Source organism: Lycorma delicatula, chromosome 4, assembly GCF_047948215.1.
Source record: "Lycorma delicatula isolate Av1 chromosome 4, ASM4794821v1, whole genome shotgun sequence".
In the NCBI taxonomy this organism is placed as follows: Eukaryota; Metazoa; Arthropoda; class Insecta; order Hemiptera; family Fulgoridae; genus Lycorma; species Lycorma delicatula.
Genome location: NC_134458.1, coordinates 101112802 through 101139976, shown reverse-complemented (window position 1 = coordinate 101139976; position 27175 = coordinate 101112802). Strand labels below are relative to the sequence as shown.

Genomic DNA, 27175 nt, shown 5'->3' with positions numbered 1-27175 from the left:
TATATATTCTTTTCAAAATTTTTAAAGAAAATAATGGTTTCACATGTAGAGTTATGGAACAATTCTTTGTATTATATGGTTGGTTTTATGAATTATATTAAAATTTTGTCTTGGGAAAATTTTAAAATAATTTTATTTGTTAATTTTAAGTATCTTTAATGTGTTCTCATAAGGTCTAAATTAATTTTACAAATCTTAGATTCATTCATAAGGAAAAATGGAGGTTTTTCAACATTACATTTTAATTTTTGATAACCTTCTTTTAGATTTAGCTATGTAAAAAATTTTCTATCCTTTTTATGTCATGGTCATACGTGAAAAAAAGTATTTGTAATTTCTAAGCAATTTATGATTGAAATGAATTATTTTTCTTTTTCAATATTTAATTTTTGTTTTGTGTTTTTTTTTTTAACTTTAATTTAGAGTGCATAGAGTTTGATTTATCTTTTTTTTTCAAAATCCCCATGTGATATTGAATGTGGTTCTGAAAAAAACACATTCTGTTGAAGATAGCTGAATGAAATTTGGAAATAATATTTAAAAATTTGGAAATTTATTTCGATTTTAAATTCATTGAAGATATCCATTCTTCTCATTTTTTAATGTATATTTTTTTTGTTATTTTATTTATGATATCAAATAATATTGATATCAAAGTCAGTTTTATTCAGTAACATTTTACATAACTTAATAATAAAAAAATTATAAAAATTAATTGCCTTACAAAAATCCTCCTGATTATCTTATTGATGTGACAAATGTTTTTAAAATAAAATTGAAAAGTTTAAACTAAAAAAAAAAAAACATATTTTTCATTTTGCCAGTAACTTTTCACCACTCTTTATCCTAGAGGAAGATAAATCAGAAGTAAAATAAGGATAAATTATTTACAGAGAAATTGTAATCCTGTTTATTGATGTTGCTAAATTGAAGTACTATTAACATTATACATTAATAATGTCAAACAACATTTGGACTCAGTTTGGAAGGCATAGAAATAAATAATGATAGTAATAATGAAACATAAATATCTTAGAAATATTTTTTATAAGTAAACTTTTTATTTAAATATATATATATTTAAATAAATGCTGTTCTATTTATTTATTTATTGTATACTAGGTTACAGAGTAACAGCACAGTGATAAGATGTCAACAATACTCTATAGAGATGCAAAGGCATCTGTGCACAGTATGGTGTGTAATTGTAAATGTACTGGTAAGTGTGTAATCTTGAACAGATTCAGGCTAACCACTCCTGAGATGTGTGGTTAATAGAAACCCAACCACCAAACAACACCAATATTCACAGTCTAGCATTCAAATTCATATGAAGGCAACTAACTACCTTTACAAGGACTTGAACCTTAGGCCTCTCGACTAATATTATTGCACATTTTAATGTGCATTTAGCTTGTAAAGAATGTAGTATGCTGAGTCAGTCACAGCCTGTGATAATTAAATTTTTAATAAGTTTATTTATTAATTTAATCAATTTTTCTTTTTTTAGGAGGGAAACAGATTTTAGTTAAAGAATATAAAGGTAATGAAAATGGTGATCAAGAAAAAACAGATATTGCTGAAAGGTGAGAATTTTATGTGTTGAAAACCTATATATTTTAAAAATTATCTGTAATATAGAAAAAATTGAGTATACTAGTTTTGATCTGTTTGAGATTTGATATATATTAAGTAGTAATATATCTGGAACTGATAGTGAGATATTGTGTTGATTGGGATTTTAGAATTTGTGAAACTGTGGTATTACAACATTAGAATTTCAAACCTGAAAGATGCAATTTGTAGCTATTTTGTTTGATTTAATTGATTCATTGTGAAAATACCAAAATATGTTTGTTATTTGTTGAATTAAAACAGTTTGTCTGAGATATCTTCATTTTATTACTTTACCTAATTTTTATTCAGTTCGGCTGTAGATCATTGAATCTTCCACTACACAGCTTCTTCATCATTTCTTTTCAAAAACTTTCTTCACACTACTCTCATTTTTAGTTCTGCATTTGCGCAATCGTATTATCTTTTTGTAGGTCTTTCTCTAGCTCTTTTTCGTTTTATGTTTAAATTAAAAATTCCTTTTGCTACTCTTCCATTTGGGATTCTCTGTCAGTGTCTAAACCATCTTAGTTTCCTCTGTTCAATTTTCTGTTGTAGTGGCTGCATCCTGTCTTCTGTTATTGCATCATTTATTATTCAATGCTCAATTCATTACACACACACACACTCACACATATACACACACACACACACACCGCGCACGCACACGTGTATAAAAGTAGACAGATAGATAGATAGAGAGAGAGAGAGAGAGTACAGGATACAGATCTTATGTTTAGACTCACTGGCTAAAGTTTATATTTAAGTGTGAGGCTTTTTTTTCTCTTTTTTGATGTAGATACTTTTAGATGTCTTTTAAAATTAGATTATTTTTAGAACACATTAGAAATTATAAAAATGATAAATTGGGTTTATCTAATGTTGCTAACCACCTTATTAATAACTAACATTCTTTATCTGATATTCGGACAAATTTGGAAATAGTGGAAATCAAGAAATTTAATTTAAAAGTTTTGACATTTTGGAGAGATTTTATATATATATATAAGTACAAAAGAATTTCAAACTTTGTCAACTTTCAGACAGAATATGAAAATGATACTCTTATAAAAGCAGCAATAGATGGCAGCACGTTTTTAGATAAAAATAGATATAATCAGAATGTATATAAATAATTTCAAATCCACTCAGTAATGTAACATTGGCTGGCCAGGTTACATGGTATAAATTTTCTAATTATTTTATTTTAAAATTTAATTTTAATTTAAGATTTTTAATTGACGTCATATTTAAATGTATGTATTTATTTAATTTATTTGACTTGATGCTTTGTATAAATGATAGTAATTTTAATATTTTAATCTTTTGATTTTTATTCTAAAAAATAAAATTGTTATGCTTCACATGTAATTTTATATAATTTATATACAATTGATGATATGGGATCCTGTGAAAGTACTATTGGAATAAAGAAAGGAAAAAATAAAGTATGTGTTTGTAATTCTGTACTTTGGTTGTTTAAGTTGTTTTTTGATTATAAAATATATATATATATATATACATACACTTTTTTAGCAGCATTTAAATTTATTTTATATTTTTTGTGGGTTATTATGATTTGTTTTGTATTTTAATATTTTAGCATTTGTAAACAGGATATTTGTTATTAACATACTTATTTTCTAAATTTAAATTCACTTTTATCGGGTAATACATTTTATTCTCAATTTTGTTTAGATGGCGTCAGCAAGAAGAAATGTTAAAAGAAGAGGAAAATATTGGTGAATCTGGTTGTATTTTTGTAAGAAATTTATCTTATACAGTTACTGAAGATGAACTGAAGAAATTATTTGGTGAATTTGGTAATTATATTAGTTGTAAATTACTTTTAAAAATTAAAAAATGGGAAGTAGGATTGTTTATTTGTAATAAACTTTACTATAATTTTTATTCTGAATAAGTAGTTAATTTATCCATACAATATGTTGAGAGTCAGTTTATATTGTTCATTTACCTACATATTTGTTCAAGCTGTGTATTAAATTATTTTTTCTCAAAGGATGATTTAATTCCAGTTTTATAAAACACATCAGTGATGTTTCGTAAAAATCCTCAGAAGGTTTGGAATTTTGGTCTAAAATGTTTGGGATAAAATATTCAGAATCAAATTATAATTGGTGTTTTTTGTTCAAAAAAACATCAATCATTTTGCACTCCAGCTTTGCGGTGTAAAATTTTCCAGTTCCTTGAAAATTAATAAAGTAAGTACATCATAATTCATTTTGAAATTTCAGTAACTAATATTTACAAAACTTATATGCTTGGTTGCATACTGTCTTTGCTGTAGTATATATAATAATAGTTTATAATGGTGATGGATATCTAATTTACATGTAAACTAATGAAATTAAGGGATTACTTAAAGAAAATGTAATTAATCATTTAGGTTTACTTTAATTAAATTTCAGTGAATAAAATTTTAATTAATTTTTGTTATGGTTAGTCACTACAATATAAAAGATAGGATATTAATCTGAAATAGAGCAGATGTGGGACTACAGTATGTATGTAACCTACAAACGAATTGCCCTTTAGGATGAACTGTTTGGGTTACGTTTATCCTTTTTAATCTAATGTACATAAACTTCGATTCTAGATCGATTATAGACTTCGAGCACTACAACTTATTGAAAATTGACCATTTTATGCTTTATTAATAGCTGGATAAATCATTTCATGTATCCTATTGCTATTTGGCCCATTAAATAAAAAACTATAGATACTGATAAAATTTTTTGTATTTGTATGTTAAATTAATGTCATTTAAATTGTTTTGCAAGTTAATGCATTCATTTAAAAATAATATGACATTAGCCAGACAAGATCATTGTATATTACCACAATTAACATACTATTATGGATCAACCAGTGACTTGATGTAGAGATTATTCAAGATGTATGTATTTAGTATAATTTAAAGTTTTGTAAATAATAATGTATTGCTTACAGGTCCTTTAACTGAAGTTAATGTACCAGTTGATCGTTTAACACGTAGAGTTAAAGGATTTGGTATTGTAACATTTTTGATGCCAGAACATGCTGTCCAAGCATATTCTCAACTAGATGGTACTGTATTCCACGGTAGAATGTTACATTTACTTCCTGGGAAAACAAAGGATGGTTCAAAATCAAATGATGGCGATGGTGAGTGAAATGGAATATCGATCGGATTTTTTTTTTGTATTATTATTTTGGTAGTGATCAGAGGTAGACGGTGTATATTTTGTGTAATTGTTTTACATTATACATGTATAATGTATAGGTAATTTTACACATACTTAGTTAACAGTTTTTTTTTTTTGTTTACAAACTATACACTTTTTGTTAAGATATTAGTCTTGGAGAATGTAAAATAAATTATTGTTGCGTATAGTAATATTGAATTGAAAATAAGGTTGTTCTAATTCGCTATTGAACAATCTTCTTGTTTTGATGTTATTAAGACACTTTGTAAAATGCTTCATTTTTAGGGTTCCATTCAAGAGAATATTGTTTGATGTCCAATGCATGCATACCTTTCATTTTTATCCCAACTGCATCAATATTCTAGAGAAAATTTTTTTACTTATTTATTAATAAATTTGTTCTAATTGTATTAAATTTGAAGTGAATACTTCTTCCTTTAAGGGAAGGAACCACAATTGTAAAAATAATTGTAGAAGCTGGAAATCCTTTTAAGTTCATTAAATTAGTCAAGTGAATTGAAATGTATTGACATTAAAAAAAGTAAAGTTTAGTATAATTTCAATAATTTATATTTTTTTTTTGTAGAGGAAGATGAAAAAACAGCTTCATACAAAAAGAAAAAAGCTAAAAAACAAAAAGAAACTGCTGGATTATCGTACAATTGGAACACTCTATTTTTAGGACAGAATGCTATCGCTGATATTATAGCGCAGAATTACAATACTACTAAAGAGAAGGTATTTTTTTTATTAGTTTTATTCTTTATAAAGCGTTGCATTTAATTGTTTGTCTCTTATCATTTAACTATGAGTACTAAGGGGGATTTTTTACTATAATTACTATGGATCTACTCTGCATCCTGGGCTAGATGATAAAGTTATATTATTTCTCACTACTTATCCATATCTTGATTCCTTCTTTCTCATTACCAGTTCTGTGGTGTAGATCTGACCTTGTTAGGTTCTCCATGTTTGATGATGCCAGGAGATGAAGAGTTATTAGTATTGGTATCTGGTTGGGGGGAGGCTACCTCTGATCCTAAATCTGGCCCTTTCCTATTCAGTGCCTGCTCAGTAAGTCTTAAGAATTGAAATATTTTTCAGGTAAAGTCAGGATCCCTAATCCTCCTTAAACAATTGTTTTTCTACATGACTGTTTTTTAAATAACTAGTAAAAAAAAATTTGAAAACATTAGTGTTAAAATACTCTTCATTCCTTCTGTACTATGTTTATATATCATTAATACCTTCAAGTATGTTCTTTATGTATTCTAACCTTTCTTAATTGTTTTACCTTTATTATTTAATTAAACCTAGTTGCCTTAGTACAGAGTCCTTGTCTTTAAATTGTTTATGTACATGTAAGACATTTTTCCCAAATAATATCTTATTATATAATTTATTTAATAGAAATTTTCTTAATTTTAATGAAATACTCTTTTTAATAACAGCTTTATTACTAAAAATATTCAGAATATCAATTTGTGAGGTAATAATGGTTTTTGTGGATGTGCTTAATGTAACCCCCTCCCTTGATAGATCCTTGGTACTTCATTACTGTAGCTTGCTGCATTGTGCCTTGCCTGTAGCTGGAATGCTGACTGGCCAAATCATCTTGCTGTTAGCTGTTTGTTTTGGTAACTGCAGATTGAAACGCCTGATGGTTGAACTGTAATCTTGTTTTGAATTGAGGAATACAGGCCAGTGTACCGTACTCATAGCATCAGAAGATGAATTGTGTGAGCAGTGCTGGTATCAGTTTTGGCTACCTGTTGTAATGTAGGAGGTTCATCAGCCATGTCACGATTTCTGGGTTCCAGACATTCTTGGACACAGTACTCTAGTGAATGTATTCAGGTGAAACTGTGGATTTAGCTATACTCTTCTTTAGCTTTTTAATTTTTATTATTGTTAATAGTGTAAATGTTTGCATCTGTAGGTTATGATGGGGAATGATGTGGCAGTTAGACTTGCATTAGGTGAGACACAAATCGTCTCTGAAACTAGGCAGTTTCTTGAAGACAATGGAGTCAAACTGGATGCATTTAATCAGGTATTATTTTTGTATATTTACATAACTATATAATTTCATATTAAACAAATTTATAAATATGCACTTGCCCTTCTCATCAATTAGGTGTGTGGTTACAATTACTATGACAACTGTGTGATGCTGCTTCTATTTAAAACCCACTTAAAAGTTCAATTACTTTTAATTGGATTTGAGTAACTGTATATTGTAATTTATGATATTGTCTTGTGGTATATTTTCTTTTTCAGAAATGTCGGTCTGAGACTGGACAATGTTGTAGAATTGTAGTTGGGGCTTATGGTTGAACCTATTGTGAAACAGTATAATTTTTTTATGATTGTTATTGGGAATTTGATGGGCAATTAGGTTAGCATATGAAAAAATGTCTAGCCTAAGTAGTTTTTAAACTCGGAATCTTCCAGAGTAAAATCTTATATTCTGAGATATTTATGCCTCAAACATTTTAAAAGGCTGTGTTCTTATAATTTTCAATACCTTGAATTTTTTAAATGTTTGTAATCTCTGGTCCAAAACATTTTTGATTATAACCAACAGGTTTGTTTGTTTTTTGTTACTTGGGAACCTGCAAAAAATTAGTTTTGAAGTGACAGCAAGAGATTGCAAGTATAAGTAATTAAACTTTTTACTATAGCAAAAATACCAATCATTTTCATCTTAATAACATATATTCTGAAGTGTTCTTTACTTTGAAATTAGTGTCTAATATATAAAAATTACCATTCCATATAGATTCCTGTGAACATTGCTTACAGTTTAAAGTTGGTTGTATTATTGTCTTTAAGATATTACTCATATTTATTGCAAATTACTAATTTTAAATTCTCGATAGAATGTAGTTTTCTAATTAAATTTCCAATTTCAAATAGCTCCAGAGAAAAAAACAATCATATACAAACAGATATTAAAGTGGGTAAAGAGAGATCACCATTCTTGTAAAAATGTGCTCCAGAAACATTTATTGTTGTGCGGCTGTTGGCACTCTTGCTATAGTTTAGTAATATCTTTTCATTTTTTTTTTTATCATCTGTCACTATACAATTAATAGTTAATTTTTGGTTCATTAATCTTACCATCCTAGATATTTGTTTTTTGTTGTATACACTCTTTACAAGTACTGGGCTCACTGGGTGCATCTATACTAAACTTCTTTCTAAAATTACTTAGCACATTGATAAGAGACTGGCAGACATGAAAATCCAGTATACAACAAGCCTTCCTGCCTTCATTGGCAGCCATTTTCTCTCCTATCGCCTAACGACTAAATCAGTAACTACACAACAGTTGTACCAACCACAAAATTGTATATAATACAATTGTATAATGTTTTATGTGTCAAATGAAGATCTGACACTCTTTGTCAAGGTGTAGATTTCCTGAATTTTGCTGATGCTTACTTTATTTCCTTCTCTATCTTACCCATTTGCTTGACGGATTTCACCTAGGTACCATTTTAGTGATAGAAAAATTTCACATAATTTAACTGTGTAGAAATGAAGTTATTCAGCATTTCAATATAACGAGTATAACTAATTGAAATTACTTGTACATTCCCAAATTATACGTTGGGCCTGTAACTTCAAAATTAACTTATCTAATGTTATGTGTGCACAGTGAAGTGATCTATCTTAAAGTAGGTGAGGATTATTTTTTCTCTAGTAATGGAAATCCTGCTTTTTTTCATATTTTGAAAAATGATAGTGGATTCATTGACATAATAACTTGTTTCCTCAATAAGAATGATCAGAAAACAGTTGGCAATTTTTTTTTATTATATTCACTTTGTTGTACTGTTTTATGTGAGTGAAAATAAGATAAATTCACTATAATCCTTTTATTATATACATGTATTGTTTATTTTATATAAACTATATATTTTTTAACTCTGTAGTGGCAGTGATATCACTTAGATTTGGCAAGTATTTTTTTAGGGTCACACAAGGTCTTTTTTTTAATAAATCACAGAAAGTGTAATAAGCATTTAACACAACAAATTAAAGATAAAATTCTAAATTTAATAGGGCCTACATTATATTTAATAATATTTCTTAAATTTTTAGGATATTTTTTGATATTATTTTTTATAGATGCAGAACGTTAGCCTAATATTTCTGATTATTGTTGAAAACATAGTTTTTACTCATTTTCACATAATATTGAACAATTCATAAAATCTTAATTCTGCTAATTATGAAAAATTACATCTGAAACATGCTAAAATGAAATCTCTGAATGAAAGTAAACAAACATGCTAAGGCTGGTAAAAAAACTCAATCACATTTCCGAAAACATATGAAATTAATTTATTTTCATAAAAATGAACTTATGAGTATTCTAGAAATGGAATTGGAATGTGTAGTATGGTAGAGAAATGAGTACTGACAGTAAATATGTCAATTAAGAATAACAAAAAGTAGTGAATCAAGCTTTGCCACTAAGGTTGTATGACTTTACTGTTATGTGACTGATATGGGTACAGTTACTAACATTGCAGCTTTGATGCTTGTTATAATTAGGGATAAATTTGAAATTTTACCTAATAAAAGTAGGTTAGATTTAGCCTATGTGCTTCCATTACTTTAGTATATTGCATAATATACTAGTATATGAGAGGTGTGATCAAAAAATACGGTAAATAATTTTTTATTAAAAAAAGTAATATGGTTACATAGAATTTGATTTAATCTCCTTCAAAGTACTGTCCTTGACTAGCAATGCACTTATCCCAACGTTGACTCCATGACTGGAGGCATTTCTGGAAGACGTCTTTCGGAAGGGCTTTCAGCTGCTTGGTCGTGGCCCTCTCAATGTCAGCAATGGTGTCAAAACGTTTTCCTTTAAGCACAGTTTTAATTTTTTGGAAGAGCTAAAAGTCGCATGGTGCTAAATCCGGTGAGTATGGCGGATGTGGACAGACAGGAACACCTTTTTCGGCCAAAAACTCGCGAATGAGAAGCGAGGTATGACATGGCGCATTGTCATGGTGAAGAAGGAAGCCATTGGTCCATTTTTCTGGTCGCTTTCTTCGTGCGTCGTTTCGCTTTGAACGGATCCATATGAGATGTTAAGGTCTTCCGATAGCTCTCGAATAGTCATTCGCCTGTTTGAACGAACCATTGTTTCCACTTTTTCCACATTTTCAACTGTTTTTGAGGTTACTGGACGTCCCGGACGCTGCTCGTCTTCAACAGACTTATTTCCGTTTTTAAATTGGTCATACCACTTGTACACAGTCTTCAAAGTTACCACATTATCACCGTACACTGATTCTAACATTTCGTGAGCTTCTTTGGCACTCTTTTGCAACTTAAAACAAAACCTAATGTTAATGCGTTGTTCAAAATCTATGTTGTGCGACAGACACGATAAACACAACCTCACTCTAGCAGCTCTGGCAGCTGACTGGCAAGCTCCAATGTGTTACAACTTGTCCCTGCCTGTCTCAGTTGATCACGCTATTGGACAAATTACAGCATATGGATGTAGTGTCGGCAGTTGCCGCTATAAAAATTCATTCTCCGTATTTTTTGATCACACCTCAAATATATATTTACTTATTTAATACCAGCTGTCCACTAACATTGCTTCTTTTAATTAATTAGTAATAATATTAAATAATTACTATCTCAATTAGGTTCAGAAAATTTGTTTTTTTAATGAAATTATCTTTATTAGAGAAAACTTTTATTTATTTTTTTTCTGTTTCTGAAGATTCCTCTTATAAGACAGGATGTTTATAAAGATGTATTATAATAACTAAATTTGGTGCTTGTATTGTTTGCTTGGGAAGAAATAAAATATTTTTGGTATTAATTATGAGATACAGCATGAAAAATTTTTTTTTATTAATATTTAGTTTAATGTAAACTACTAGATATAGTGATGTAAATTAAATTCTTTATTTGTGTTATAAATGATTTTTCCAGGCTCCAAATAAGCGTTCTAAAACTGTAATACTTGTTAAGAATTTACCTGCTAATACAACAGTGACAGAAATTAGAGAGTTATTTGTAAAATTTGGTGAATTAGGTCGTGTACTTTTACCACCCTGTGGTGTAACAGGTAATATTTTTAGATAATTAAAAAATTTGTTATTTATTTATATTAAAAAATCATTTTTTTTTGTTATATCCAATTATAAATTAATTGTATGACTGCTTTGAAGATTATTACTGAAACAGAATGTGGGTTAACATTTTGAATACTGGGCTTCTGAGCACATAGTGGGTAGTTTAGATTGTTTTTAAAAAAATTCCTACTTATATTTATAAAATTTCCTTACAAAAGTTTTATCATCTGAAAGAAATACATGAAAATTTGTTCTATATAAAAAAAAGACAAGTGTGACCTACCAGAGTTGGTGTGTCATATTGAACTTTCCCTTTCAAATGCAGAAAAAAAATAGCGGCGATGCAAGCACGTAATATTTTTGTAATTATTATATGTATTTTAAGTTATATTGCATGTAACATATTTTTATAAACACAAACATACTCTTTCAATGTAGTTTAAAATCATTTAGGTATCTCTTTGGAGTAAAACGTGTACACTTGAAAGAAAAACTTTTTTTAGTAAAATGCAGCACAAACCAGTCTGATAATTTACTTCCAGTGAATACTACTGTTTCACACACTTTCGATTATTTACACTTGAGAACTAGGTGTAGATAGGAAAATTATTATTCTTAGAAACTATTTTTATAATAAAAAAAAGTAATTATGAGATTTAGCACAGTGATATTTATAAAAAAAATTAAATATAAACAAAGAAAAACACTAATATCTACAAATAATCTGCCTTTGTATGATACACTTTGAAAAAATCTGGTAAACACACTGCAACTATCAAAACAAGTTACTGATTTGTTCATCTTCAATAAACACAACCTCAGTTTCTTTGTCAGAATCAGAATTTTCATCTTCCCTATTATCCACCATATTGTACAACGATTTCACTAATTTAGGGTCATAAATATCACTCATTTTACTAATTTGTAAACAATAATAACGAAAATATTTGTGGCAATAGAATAAACATGGAAAATAAATGAACAACACATGTAAACAAACTTGCGTCACAAATATCATCACACTTAAACTAACACAGTTCAGAAATTATCCCATGATAGCAAAAAGAACTTGACATACAAATTCATTATGAAACACTGAACATCTGAGATTAACAGAAAACAAACTGGAGTCATTCTAACAAAAGAATTTTAAACACAAGTACGACATACACGTCTTCGTCATTCATTTGAGCAAAGATGGTCAGATGAGTTATGCTTGTCCATCGTATCCAAAGAATTGTTAATTAAATGTAACTATTTTCATAATATTTTATATTTCTGTTAGAATTGTCATATTTGATTTGAGTGTTATTTTCTGCCCTTTCTAGCATTGTCACTCTGACATTCGTAGTTGATGCGTTTTGGAGATCTACATTCTCAAAACTACTTTTTGCACATTCAAAGTGTGCTAAAAGTAGAAGTAGAATAAACACTCAGAGTGTGCTAAAAGTAGTTTCAAGAATGGAGGTATTCTGAAACATGCAACTATGAATGTTAGAGTGAGAATGCTGGGAAGGGCAGAAAATAACATTCAAATCAATTGGATGTTACTATTTAGGTTCTGCCCATGAATATTTGTTGACCAATTGGTATTATTGGGCAGTTATCTTATTATTTACCTAGTTATCAGTTTTTATTTATCTTTCCTATTTATTCAAATAAGAAATGTACATTGTACAAGAGGTTATTTTTAAAGTAAAGACCGTTTCATTGTAAAAAAATTTATTCTGAAAACTTTATCTATATTTTTTATTTCTCTTAAACTATACAACTTATACTACTTCTCTATATAATCGCCACATGAATTAAGACATTTATCGTAGTGATACACTACCTTCAATTACCCTCATTGTATTCTTCTGCCACCAGCCCATTTAGCTATTGATTAACAACATTTTTAAGTTCATCATCTGCAAATTGCTTACCAGTCAAAAATTCTTTCAATTTCCCAAACAAATGGTAATCAGAAGGAACATAGTCCGGACTATATGGTGGATGATCGTAAATTTCCCATAACAAATGTTCTCAGTAAATCATGTGGATATGCATTATCTTATCGTGCAGCAAAATGACGCCATCGGTCAGCTGCCCACGTAACCGATTTTGAATGGTGCATAACTTATGTAGAGTTTCTCAGTAGGCTTCTGCATTTATATTCTTTCCACGTGGGATGAAGTCAATCAGCAGTATGCCGAACCGATCCCAAAAGATTGTGGCCATCAGTTTGGGTCCAAATGGCTGTGGTTTGACCTTTGTTGATCTGGTTGGGGATTGAGGATGACACCATTCATTTGACTGCCGTTTTCTCTCTGGTGTGTAATACAAAATCCATGTTTCATCACCAGTAACAATTGAATTAAGGAACTCATCACCTTTTTCTATGTAGTGCATCAAAGATTCCAAAGCAGATCCCATTCGGATTTTTTTGTGATGTTCCGTTAAGACATGTAGCACCCAACATGCACCTTTCTGAAGCCTAAATGGTCATGAACAGTGTGACCAATAACAGCTCTTGAAACATCAGGAAAAAGAAAGGCCAGGTTGGAAATCATTGAGCGACGATCTTTTCTGATTTCATCATCGACGTGTTTCAGCAATTCGTCGGTGATTATCAAGGGCCTTCCCAAATGTTCTTCATGCATATTAATTCTGTTATTTTTAAACCTTTTGCACCATTTTTGGACATTTCTCTCATTCATTACATTATTGCTGTACACAGCAACCAACTGCCTATGAATTTCAGCAGGCTTAATGTTTTGATGATTTAAAAAACATATGACTCCACGTATTTCAGTTTCATCAATTTTCCTATTCATTTTATAATGTAATAACTCACACATAATCAAAGATATTACAACATGAGAACTTACAGACAACAATGCAGTATGTATATTACTTGCATGGCGATGAACGACACAGGTTCGCCAACCTTAGGAGAGAAATTTCCCAGCAAGTTACTTTAGAGATATCTCTTGTATTTAAACATTGTACATGTTAAAATATTGATTATGAATGGAGTTAACTGTATCAGGATTTAAGAGAAATGTTACCAAAGCTGCCTCATTGAATTTTGGTTTCTTATAGGTTCATCAGAGTGTATTACATGGTTCCATGCCAACTATTCTCTCTGTTGTTCTACAGTAAGGAATACAATGATAGAATACAGACAGTTAATTCCTCCACTACTTGTCAGTAGTTATACTTTCACTAGTTTCAAGTGCACATGTTGACATCATATAGTGTTGAAAATTTCCATTGTAAATTTATGAAATGTTTCTGTTCAACCTTGTAATTCTGTAAGAATTTCAGTTTGCTTAGCTACCTCAAAAAAAAATAATAATAAGCAGAAGTCTTCATATATAGTCACATTCCTGGATTGTACATGTTGTTTCATTATCTATCACAAAAGGGCTCACTCACTAACATCAGTGAGAGAGCTAAAGAAGTTATGAATATAATTTATCTCTTCGTAACCAAAGTTCATTGATAATTTGATCAAATTATGGTTGATGTATTTTTACTGATGTAGTTATATATTGCCTGTCACATCTAAGCATTCTCAGATCATCATGAAGTACAAAATTTCAAGTGAATAAAACATAGGCATACTTGAATTTTGCTGTAAGATAAGGAAAAATTTAAGATTAAAATAGCCAAGTATAACAGTTTTAATTGTGTAAAATATAAAACAACATAATTTATATTATCAGTATTTTATATAATTTCAAATTATGTGTTATAAAAAGAAATAAAGCTTAAAATAAATTATAAGAATAAAAATGGGAACATTATCTATGAGCATAAACAGTACTAATGAATGTTTTTTTATTTATTTTAATATGAATTTTTATTAAAGTGTTAAACTTTTTAATAATTTAAAAAATGTCACTTCACTATTAAAGATTATTGTACATTCACCTACGTCTTTTATTTTTATAATCGATTACAGCATTACTATATCAGTTTTCTACTACTATAAATTAACATACAGGCCATAGTGTGTTGATATCTTGGTTGCTTGCATTTTGCCATTCAGTTTTTTTATTTATAAGTTGCATTTTTTTTTTAAGCTAGTATGCATTTTAAGATGATAGTGGATTGGTTGTGCAAGTACTGTTGAATAACTAAGATAAGTAGAATTAAATGTTGTAGACTGATTTGTTTAGCTGCTACATTTTTTTTAGACTTGAAATGTACTATTAGTATATTACATTAGATTTAAGTTTTTATATTTGAAAAAATATCTTAAAATTGTAATTACTATATTTTAATTCTTTCTTTTTAGGTATTGTTGAGTTTTTAGAACCATCTGAAGCGAGAGCTGCCTTTGTAAAATTAGCTTACACAAAATTTAAGCATTTGCCATTATATTTAGAATGGGCTCCTGATGATACATTTAATAAAAATTATGAATCAACTGGCAATTCAAAAGAAGATAAAGGTATTTGTTTATATTATTCTTTTTGCCGGTTTCTATGATTTTATGTAATTCATGGAACAGATTTAGTAGAAATTTAGTATAATTGATAACCAGTTTTCTGTTTTTTTATAATAGTTGTTCTCTGATATTATTAGCCCCATTCAAACTTAAAAGTTGTAAGGTTTATTTTTAACTGGTTCTATATTTCCATTTTATGTAGGAGTTTATTGTTGAGGTTTAATTAATGATCTCAGATTTGCTCATCTTAAAGAAGTTTAGTTATCATACTTTAATTAGTTTAGTGCATGTTGTGAGGAACTTTTAATCTCAGAATTGAATAATTAATTATGCTCTGATTTGTTTGAATCATTGTAGGAGATTCAAATTGATTAATATTCAATCATTAAATTCTAATTTTGTTGCAAAATGGTTTATTTTAAATAAGGAGCTTATTAGGGAAAGTGAAAAATGAAAAAAAATCCTTATTACTGAGCAACATATGGTTGCACTCAGTATACCAAACCTACAGAAATATAGCAAATGTTTAGGTAAAGATAATGTAAAGTAACAAATTAATGTACCCTTTCTACAAAAACAGTGCATTGTGTAGATTGTCACTTCTCATTTAGATATACATGTATATATATAATATATTAATCCGATCAACCCAAGTACAGAATTAATAAATTAAAATAAAATAGGATGACACCTACCTTATTCCGTAATCCAAGCAAGAGCACTTTCACGATTACCTCGCATTATCAGTTGCTCTATAATTTTTCAAATCTTTCATTGCAAATTACACATTAAAATTAAAATTGAGTTTTGAGATTGTTAAAAGATCCTTTTCCAATTAAATCAAACAGAAATAAAACTAACACTTTTTTTTATATTAAACATTTTAAATTGTAAACTAAAATTAAATTTAAAAATTGCATATATACAAAATATGAAGTCATTAATAAAAAAATTAAATTCAAAGTCAAAATTAAAATTAATAATAAAAATAAAATGTAAATCCATTTAGACTAGCTAGCCAGTTATGTGGCTGTACAGAGGTCAGTCAAATTGTTTATGTCACTGTCATTGTTTATGTGAGGTACTCGTGAAAGCGTCTTGCTTGTGTTATAGAATAAGGTAGGTATCATCCTATTTTATTTTATTAATTCTCTACTTGGGTTGATCGGATTAATATAATTTGTGTAGTGCAGAAGAATATGATTTGTAAAGGATTGATTTAAAAAAAAAAAATGTATATATATAATTGTACATCGAATCCTTTATTTTTTTAATTCAAATAACTTGGATACAATCAGAACTGATTTAAAATCTGCTGCTGAGTTAAGCAATGCATGTTTCACAATAGAAAGGGGTAAATTATAATTTGTTGTTCTGTTTAAAGTAGTGATATTCAATGCACAGCCAGTTCCTGTCGTTAAAGAGAGTCAAAATATCACTTAGAGGGCTAAATATCATCTGCATTTCATTGGCCTTGGTATGCAACTATATATTTGGTTCAGTGAGGAAACCATTTCAATCTTCATTTTTCTTAATAAGCCTGGTATGAGATGTTTTTATTCTTGAATGAAACAGACTTGAAACAAATTTCTTTTTAGAAATGTGACTCATGTCAGGTCATATTCAGCCATTATGGTTATGGCACCTAACATGTTATGGAAAACACAAATATAGAGGCACTTTAAATTTCACTCACATCTTTAGTTAAAATTTTATGTACAGATGTTTCACTAATTTTTATTTCCAATCTACATTCCTGTGAATCATTTGAAGCAAAATGTTCTGATAAACATGTGTCTGGGAACACTTGATTTTTAAGTATGTTTAGTAAAAATTTCTTTTTTTTTTCTGCTTCAAATGTTAAAATGCTGCATTGAAATTCTGGGAACACAAATTATGGAGCAAAATTAGCATTTTTATTTGGTATCTTACCTTAATAAATGTTTCCATATCGAACAAATTAGAGGTGAAAGACACTTCAAGTTTAGCATAAATTAACTTTGTTAAATTGCTACTAAACAAATGAAAGTTTGCAACAGAATTTGTAGAAAATGTAATTTTGAGAAAATTTATAAAGTCAATCAAAATTAATTACAGATTTAAGAAATTAACATGTAAAACAAAAAACCTTTAGTACAAAATTTATTGTTTCAAACTGAAATAGAAATATCTACTTTCAACTGCCTGGAAATTGTAATTAATTTACTTTAAAATATTGATTAAAATGACCTCCTGCTTATAAATAAACAGCCTTGTGCAACATACAGGTTATTGGATACATAGTTATTCTTAGTAACAGATTGTACTTAAAAACGTTTAAATGTATCTAATGTGGTTGTCGTTCTAATATTTTTTGTTGTAGTTAATTAATATTTAATGTTAATAAATTTAAGAATTAATAAGTCTAATAACTTTCGACAAAACTATTGCTAATTTTAGTAATTTTGTGGAGTGTTTTAATTATATATACAGAGTTTTAGCTGATCATGTGAACTCCATGACAGGACTAATTTTGTTTGAGGGTTTAAGGCACTTTTGATTGAATTTAGGGGCTTTAAGGATAAGTTTTCATGTATTAAGTTTTCTCTGAGAACTTTCTGAGGAAAAAAGTTTTCAAGAACAAAGTTATTGTACTGTTTATCATACGGTCCATTTATTGTCTAGCATTTATCCTAAATTCTTCAGTTAATCTGTTTCATTGCATTTTGAGATTTTCATCTTTTTCATTATAAAGAAATTAACCTGCCGATTCGTTAATTCTTGTGAATAATACATATTTGATTAATTATGGTCAGCCAATTATTTGAAATATTTAAAGTTAGTTTGATGAAGCAGATGATTGAGAGGAAAATTAATTAAATTAAAGTTAATTTTAGTAATACAATTTTTTTTTTGTATAGAAGTGTTTGCAATGATGTATATATTTTCTTTTTACAACAGATAAAATAAATGAGAAAGATAAAATTAATGATCATGAAGAAATTAAGGATAATAAAGATGATGATGATGATGAATTTATGGAAGAACCAGAACCTGATACAACATTATTTGTTAAAAATCTCAATTTTTCCACCGATGAGAATTCTTTAAAGAAGGTATATTTTTTAATCTATTCATATTTGTGTTTTAACATATTTTTATGTTTGTTTACACATGCAGGGAGAGGATTGCAGATAAATGAGAATTTAGAAAAATAAGATTAATCCAAAAATCAGCCTTTAATGATAAATATCAAAATAAATTAATACTATACACTACTATATAAACATGCACTATAATAGTATAATGAGACTTAGGAAAGATATTAAAAGACAGCTTGTAGAAAGATGTTTGTCAAAATATGCCCAAATTGGACGAGAAAAAATTTGTTATCATTCAGTTCTATTTTTAGGAATTTTTTTATACATTTAACATATTCATAAATTCATGATAAATTAAAACAAATGACAAAAAGTGTACCTTACTTTAGTTTTTATTTTTTAATAAATTTTAATAATGAAATGGAATTTAATATGTTTAGAAATGTGATTGGGGAATAAAAAAGACCACGCATGATTAGTTATTGTTATTTGAAGCAAGTTATTAGGTTTCAATCTTATTGGATAAGATATACATTCCAAGTGTATTACCAAACATAAAAAAATAATAATATATTTATTGGGTGTATTACATAACAGTAAAAAAAAAACTTCAAATAAAAATTCTCAATAAAAAGTTTAGTTTTGTTGTGTTTTACTGTAGTGCAGATATCTACTTGTAGTATAATATTACTGTTAGAAACTGGCTGTATCTAGATTATACTTTAATAATGCTTAAATTACAAAAAAGACCTTTTTTTTATTTATACTATAAATTTTGCTTAATTTCTTGTTTTTGGTTGTTTTACAACTGCCCTGGAAATCTTAAAGTATTTTCCATTATCCTAGATCATTTTTATTTAAACTCTCTTACATTAAAAGTAAATTCTGATGAGTCTGAGATGTTTACAATATTTATAGCCCAAAGTAATATAAAACATTTATTCATCTACCTTACTTGTATATCAAAATATAATGTTATGCGTGAAAAATAGGAAATTTTTGTGTTTTATTTTATGATAATAAGATACTACTCTAAAGACCAGTAAACCTGGGTAACACCTTTAATTAGTTTAAAAGGCTTAATTATATTCTTGAAATTTAACAGTAACTATAGTTTACTCAACACTAGCTAATAATTATTTTTCACTGGTGAGCTTTAAAGTAGGTTGTGTATAATAAGGCTTTAATTGTTGACCCTCAAAATCTTTTTCTCTTTGAGTTGAAAATGTGTAAAAGGAGCATTAAATCATCAGTAACAATGTACAACTGAATGTTGTGTAATAGGTAATTTAAGATTTGTTGAGGAAAACAATTTAAAAAAAAAAAAAATTTTTTTTTAATTATAGATTTATTTAAAAATTTTTTAAATAAATTTTAAAATTTAAATTTATTGTATTGTGTGAGCTTGTATACATTTTTCTATTCTATTGTCTATTATTTATAATTTTGCAGCACTTCTTAAAATGTGGTAAAATAGCTTCAGTTAATGTTGGCCGAAAAAAAGATCCTTCAAAACCAGGTGTTTTATTATCTATGGGCTATGGTTTTGTTCAGTTTTATAAAAAGAATTCATTAAATAATGCTCTTAAAAGTTTACAACAGTCTGAGTTGGATGGTCATAAATTAGAGATTAAAAGGTCTAATAGGACTGTTAAGTAAGTATTTTTTTTTTAACAAGAAAATTTTCTGAGTCTGTAGTGAAATATTACTAGTATACTTTAGCCCAATTACTGAAGTTGTTCTAGTTTTTCTTCCCAGTTACTACAATGTACCATTGTAAAGAATGATTTTACAAAGGTACATAATCTTTAGAAAAATAATTTAAGAAATATTTTACAGTATAATTTTACAGATTGTTTCTGAAAGTTTTGTAAATATTTATAACAGAAAATATTAAATAAACCCATTTTAAAGAATAATTTCTTATTTAAGTATGTCTTTCTTGCATGAAAATTAAATTAGTTTTATCTTGTTAATTTTTTAAACACAAGTTATGGGTTAACTGCCAGTTAGTTCGGATTAATGATTAAGTAAGAACTGGCAGATAATGATTAAGTACTTTAATTATTACTTATATTATTATTATTATTATATTACTCAATTATGTACCTCACCAGACTGTGATCCATTGCAATGCTAAACATTTTCTTTACAGATTGCATCTATATTAGCCATTCTTTATATTTAAAATTTAACACAATGGAACTTTTAAAAAAAGTTTCATTTAAAATTCATATTTCATAGCAATCTGTACACTTAGATTAGCTTAACTTTTCTCTTGAATTGCTTCAAAATTATTAATTTTTTGTTTTAAGTAGATCATAAACAGTAATCCTCAGAACTTGATGAATGTGCAACACCTGTAGAGTCTTGGGAAATAATAAGCTTCCTAATAAATATAGATTGTTAATTAAGAATAAAATGCCAATAGCTTAGGCTATTTTAAATAAACCACCAGTTCTTAGTTATTGAAATTAATCAATGTTTGATTCAGATTCACTTCATGCGGTTGGTATTTATTAATGATCAATGACCGTAATAATGGGTAATAATTATTATTATTGACTTTAATAATGAATAATGAGTTGTAAACAATGCTTACAACTTATTGTGTAAAGAAAAATGAGACTTTGGTGATGCATAACTACCTATTCAGTTAAACATTGAAATCATTTAAGAGTTTCATATTGTCTTATACACTAGTAGTATGTAAATATTTTGAAGATATGCAGAGTTATTCTATTTTATTTAAAGATATATTCACGAAAATATATTTTTAATTTATTTTATGACCTCAGACAGGCAATTAAATGAATATTCTAATGAAATAGATGAGAGGAATGTTGAATTTTATAAATATATGAGCATAGAGAATGAAAGCATGAATAATTATTTCCTTAGTTGTTCCTTTAACTCTAATAAAGTTAAAATTTAAAACAGTTCTCATTAGTTAGACTATACTTATAGATAATAGAGATGTAAACTAAATTTGACTCAACATGAGCTAAACAAAAAGTTAGATTGCACTTTAAGTGCTTGTCATTTACTTTAATGGTGTTGTACTGGAGTACTTATTGACCAAAATAATGCTGGTCCTTTGTAGATGGGCAGGATCATAAATATTTGGGCATTTCAAAAAATAAATTGTTAAATAATCTTGGTGATGAGTGTAATTATGTGTATGCATAACTTTATATGTAATTAATATTTGTGTATATATCTTTTATTCTAGTGTTAATGTTGCTGTTGAAAAAAAGAAAAGTAATGTTGAAAAACAGACAGGTACAAAAATCCTTGTAAGAAATATTCCATTTCAAGCAACTCGGAATGAAATTAGTCAACTTTTCCAGTAAGTATTTTTAACATTCTATTAGTGTTATAGTTACAGTAGTAAAAAATTAAAAAAATTTATCAGTTAACTTATTATGATTAAATAGTTATTAAACATGCACTAAAACTGTACAGTTTGAGGCGGCAAACCGTATGTTTGTTATTGGTGAATCCTTTGTTTGATTGTAATAGAAGATAAAAATTTTTAAGTCTCTGCCTAAAAATCTAGACAAGCATTTAGAGATAGAATTATTTGAATTGTATAGTATGTTGGACAAAATTGTATTTAAAAAAAAAATTCAAGTGTCTTGTTTACATTTTCATTTAAAAATAAGTTAAGTAATTTTGGTAATGAATGTAATTATGTGCATACATTGCTTTATTTATATGTAAATAATATTTATAAATGTCTATTTTAGGTTAATATTGATGTTGCAAAAAGAAAAGTAATGTTTAAAAACGGACTAGTATGAAAACCCTTGAAAGGAGTATTCCATTTCAACTTAAAGATTGATTTTGTCATTTCATTTTTTACTACTTGATAGATGTCTTCTGTAATTCTACTTCAAAGGTCTTTTTTACTACCATATTCCCATCGTCTTTTTAATTTGATGCAACTATTTCAAACTTATCTCTTTTAATATTTCTTTTATCCCAATTTCTTCTTTAATAATATTTTTTTTTTTTCTCTGTTTTTTCATTTATTGTTACAGTTCTTTGTTTTAGACAAAAGTGTTATCTAAATTTTAAAATAAGCTTTGACCAATGAATGTTATCAGAAAGTTTATAATGCTTTTCTTTATAAAAGTAAGATGTTAAATTTGGAGTAATTAGAATAATTCTAATTTCTTCTAGGGAATAGGTAAAATTTTCCTTTTTGATTAAACAAAAACATTAATTAAATTTGCATTGAAAATAGACAATAACTACTGTAAAATAAAGACTAAATCTAGAGTATACTGGATTATTCCATTTTACTAAGCAAAAGCATTAAGTAAATCAATATGAAAACAAAGGGCAATTGACAATAGTAAAAGTTATAATTTTTAGCTTTAGATGAACAAGATAGCCTCCAGTTTTTTAATAAAACAAAATTTTTTTCTTCTTTAAACAGAAATGTTTGTTTCATGATTCTTTTTAGCATAAGCATTTAATTTATTATTCAGCAATGGAACTCTATAACATACTGAGGTAATCTCAACAGTTTTATTAAACACCCCATACCCTACACCCTAGTGCCGACTGCATGGTGAACAAAGGACCATGGAAATGGATTGTTGAAAGAGCAAATTGGAACAGTTACCATAAAGCCTTCTCATCACAATATGATGATGCTGATGTACTACATCATCCTCTTTTACCTCCCTGGTACTCAAGAATGCTAGTAGATTCATTCCGAAACATTAGGAAATCCAAAGCGTCCCTTCATTCCGTGGTGGAACAATGTTTGTCAAAACACAATTAAGAAATTACATTTCCTTTGTGGAAACTCAATCCCATTAATTTTAATTATGGTCTCACTGTATATAATAAAAAAATTAACAACTCTTCTTGTCTTTCAGCAAACATATCACTATTTTCTATCAGACAAACCCAGATGGGTCAAAGCAGAATAATACAGTTAGCTGCGCTTTTGTTGCAAATGACAGAACTTAAGTGTTTGGTCTACCTTGTGTTATAAGTGTCTACAATGCTGAACTGTACGCCATCAAAATGGCCTTGAATATCATTAAATTAAAATATTGTCACATCATAGCAATCTGCATAGTGCTGTTCAAGCTTTAAAGGATTTGTATTCCAGACATCCTATTGTCACTGAAATACATAATACAATTGCTGAATTAAATTGTTACAATACGCAAGTGAATTTCTGCTGGATCCCTAGCCATGTGGGAATTCTGGGTAATGAATGTGTGAATTCCACTGCTAAAGATGCATGTAGCCAACTATCTTTCATCACTCGAGTTACAACTACAGATTTAATTAATTCCATTAAACATATACACTTTGAAGAAGATGGCAAGGTGACTGGACCACTACAGCGGATAATAAACTGCAAAAATCAAAGATACAGTGTTACCATGGATCTGTTCATGCAGACAGATTTACTGAGAGGAAGTGGTCCTGTGTCGATTGCGATTAGGACGTAACAGAACTATTCACAGATACCTGATGTCAGCGGAGAACACATCACTGTGTGTTTGATGCGACTGCCGCTTGACTGTGCACCTCATCCTTGTGGACTGCATATGTTATGCAGCCTTATGTCGTAAATTTAAATTTCCAAAGGACGTATGGCACATCTTACAAAATGACAAGAATGTACTAGATGGGGTATTGTTACTTCTAAAAAGAATTAATGTACCTAATAAGATTTAACCAGTCATAAATTTTTATATTATTTTGTAAATGTATTATCCTAATTGTTGCATTACCTTTACTTTTTATTCCTATTATCTTAGTTTTGACTTATTTTACTAATATTTTAATATTTGAGAAGGAGCCTTTTGTATTATTTTTATCTGGGCGATGATAACGCAAGAGCGTTTTTCGCCCCCCTCCAAATAAAATTAAACACCCTACAAATGACAAACCACAACATAAAATAATAAATACTTAACACTTTCACACAAATCTTTTCCTTTTTTATTTCATTTATTATTATTATTATTTCTTTTTTGATTATTTATTTGTGCATATTTATGTTATACTTTTAAATTATTAAATAACAAAGTGTAATTCATAGATGTGCAGTAATTCTAATTGAGATATCTGAACTACTGTGTAGATTGCTACTAATTGTTCAGACAAGGCAATAGTGTATAGCAAAGATCATCATAGATAAGCTAGAAGTCAGTCACTGGTCCAGCAATCCATCCCGACCTTTTGTCAACTGAAGTTTCTAAACTTTTGATGAGTAGTAGTAGCATAAAAAAAGTGTTCATTTATAAATTGTTAATATGATTGAAAATGTGTATTTACAAAATTAAAAAGTAGTATCTCTTTTTACTTAATTGTACACTATTTTAATTCCTTATTTGCATTATTGTTGATAACAAATGAATGATTATAGGGTTAAGTTTATGCTTTCTTGCAATTAGATCAGATTAAAATCTGTTGTAAGAAATATGGTTTAATATTTATAGGTACAAGGGTAAATCAGACATAAACTGGGCCCATGCTTCTAGTACGTAGTATGCTTGGGTGGAGTTGTTAGGAATGTAGAGAGCTGGCCAGTCCACACTTCCAACCAATTCGTCAGTAATGTTCACAGTGTCAGAGCAACAGGTGCACCCCTCCACTGTGCAATGCATAATTATAAAATTTCTTGCTCATGGAGTTCAAGTAATGGACATTTTCCGGAGATTAACTGCATAGTTTGGGGACCAAACATTGTCAAGGACTTGTGTGTATGCCTGGCGTAAAGGGTTCAAGGAAGGATGAGAACGAGTGGAAAATCAGGAACAAGATTGCCGTCCTTGGACCACCATTACAGACGAAAACATTCACCTGGTTCTGGACATTCTTGAAGATGATCGACTGGTGAGAGTATCCGAAGTTGCAGAACAGGTTGGAATAATTTATGGGAGCTGTCAAGCCATCATCACAAATGACTTACATTTCCATAAAGTGTGTGCCAGATAGATCCCTAGCCTTTTGGCCGCAGATCAGAAGTTGAGATGTTTGGAAGTCCGTCAGAGGCTACAGCAAGTTTTCGAAAGAAGGTGATCCATTTTTGAGTTGGATCGTCACCTGTGATGAAATGTGGGTTCACCACTACACTCCACAGTCAAAATAAGCCAGTATGGAGTGGCACAGGAAAGGGGAGGCAGCCCCAGTGAAAGCCAAGACTCTACTATCAGCTGGCAAGGTTCTTTCAACTGTTTCTTTTGACCAGCGAGGCATTTTTCTCATTGATTTTTGCATGAGTGACACACAATCAATGCTGCTTACTACTGCAAACTGTTGAACGAGGCGAGGGCTGCATATTCCCAGAAAAGAAAAAAGACCAACCGATTTGAAGGGCCATCCTCCTCCACGACAACGCCAGGCCCCATGCTGCAGCTCGAAGAAGCTCTAGGAGGGCAATGATTTGAAGATGATGAGGGGGTGAAGGGATTCGTGTGCAATTGGCACCCGATGCAACCAGCTTCATTCTATGATGCTGCTATAAAAAACCTTCCTTCACGTTGGGAAAAAAGTATCTCTAAATCAGGAAACTATGTAGAAAAATAAATTATATTTGCCGTCTATTTTTCTATATATAAATTTCTTTTAAAAATAAGATTCTGTTTATATCTGATTTACCCTTGTACAAATTTGTTTGGATTTATATTAGATAAGATGAATGTTGCAAGGATAAGTGAAGTTTATTGTCAGTGTGTTGATAATTTATCAACACACTGACACACTTTATTGTGTGTTGATAAATTTATCAACCAGAAATATAATTTCTGATGAATGTAAATGTAAATTTTGCTCTCCAGTACTGGAAGGATTTAATCTTTAAAACTCATATTTTCCTGTGTTCTAATGTCATTATTATCAACTGTTAAATTGTATTTTTATCATCTTTTTCTCTTCATATTTTCAATAAGATGTGTGGCTTTGGGATGAAGTATTAAATATTTTTTATTTATGATGAATTCTGTTAATATTTATAATAACAGTTGCAAAAACTATTCTTATGTTGTTTGTAGTATTGAAGATAGTACTTTACCAAAGGGTACAACACTCTTTGGGAGTGTTGTACCCTTTGTTGTATCCCTTATCATAGGATTAATTGCAATTAAATTTGATTGTACTTCTAAAATAATTCAAACATAATACTCCTTTTTATTGATTATCACTATTAATACATAAAACAGCTCACCATTGAAGAGCTGAGCTTTTGATTCTTAAACCATTTTAAACTTTAATTTTGAATTATAACTTGCATTAAGAAATTAAATATAATTTGTACGTAGGATAGAAATCTTTTATTTTATATATAAAAAATTAATTTTTATAAAACTTTAATGTATATATGGTGGCAAATTGAAAACAGCCCTTACTTAAAAACACATCTCGTATATGTTTTTTTCACCATATGAATATTATTATATTTGTTGCATTTAATTTTGTATATTTCTCTATATTATTTTTACGAGGGTTATTTTTTTTCAAGATCTGATCGGTCACGAAATTAAAACCACAGTGAAAGTAAAAAATTTTATTTGTAACAAGTACTGACATAGTTAAGCTATTTCTCTACATAGTCGCCACTCCGATTTAGACATTTGTCGTAGCGTGGTACCAACTTTCCAATACCTTCGTCATAGAACGGAGCTGCCTGTGTTTTCAGCCATGTTTCTATGCTGGTCTGCAGCTCGATGTCTGTGCCAAAAT

The 27175-nt window shown here is 28.7% G+C and overlaps 1 protein-coding gene across 2 annotated transcripts in view; it reads left to right on the top strand.

Annotated features, from left to right (window-relative positions):
* LOC142323701 (putative RNA-binding protein 19) overlaps window positions 1-27175 on the top strand; it is a 60679-nt gene that overhangs the window by 12012 nt on the left and 21492 nt on the right. Inside the window, exons 6-15 of one of the 2 annotated variants that reach the window (XM_075363813.1) lie at window positions 1511-1586; window positions 3313-3428; window positions 4585-4779; window positions 5407-5558; window positions 6760-6873; window positions 10797-10932; window positions 15225-15380; window positions 18318-18472; window positions 19910-20112; window positions 21690-21806. In XM_075363813.1, coding sequence (XP_075219928.1) covers window positions 1511-1586; window positions 3313-3428; window positions 4585-4779; window positions 5407-5558; window positions 6760-6873; window positions 10797-10932; window positions 15225-15380; window positions 18318-18472; window positions 19910-20112; window positions 21690-21806 — 1420 coding nt within the window. Of the gene's footprint in view, window positions 1-1510; window positions 1587-3312; window positions 3438-4584; window positions 4780-5406; window positions 5559-6759; window positions 6874-10796; window positions 10933-15224; window positions 15381-18317; window positions 18473-19909; window positions 20113-21689; window positions 21807-27175 lie in introns of both variants that reach the window. The other variant, XM_075363812.1, reaches the window with a different exon arrangement.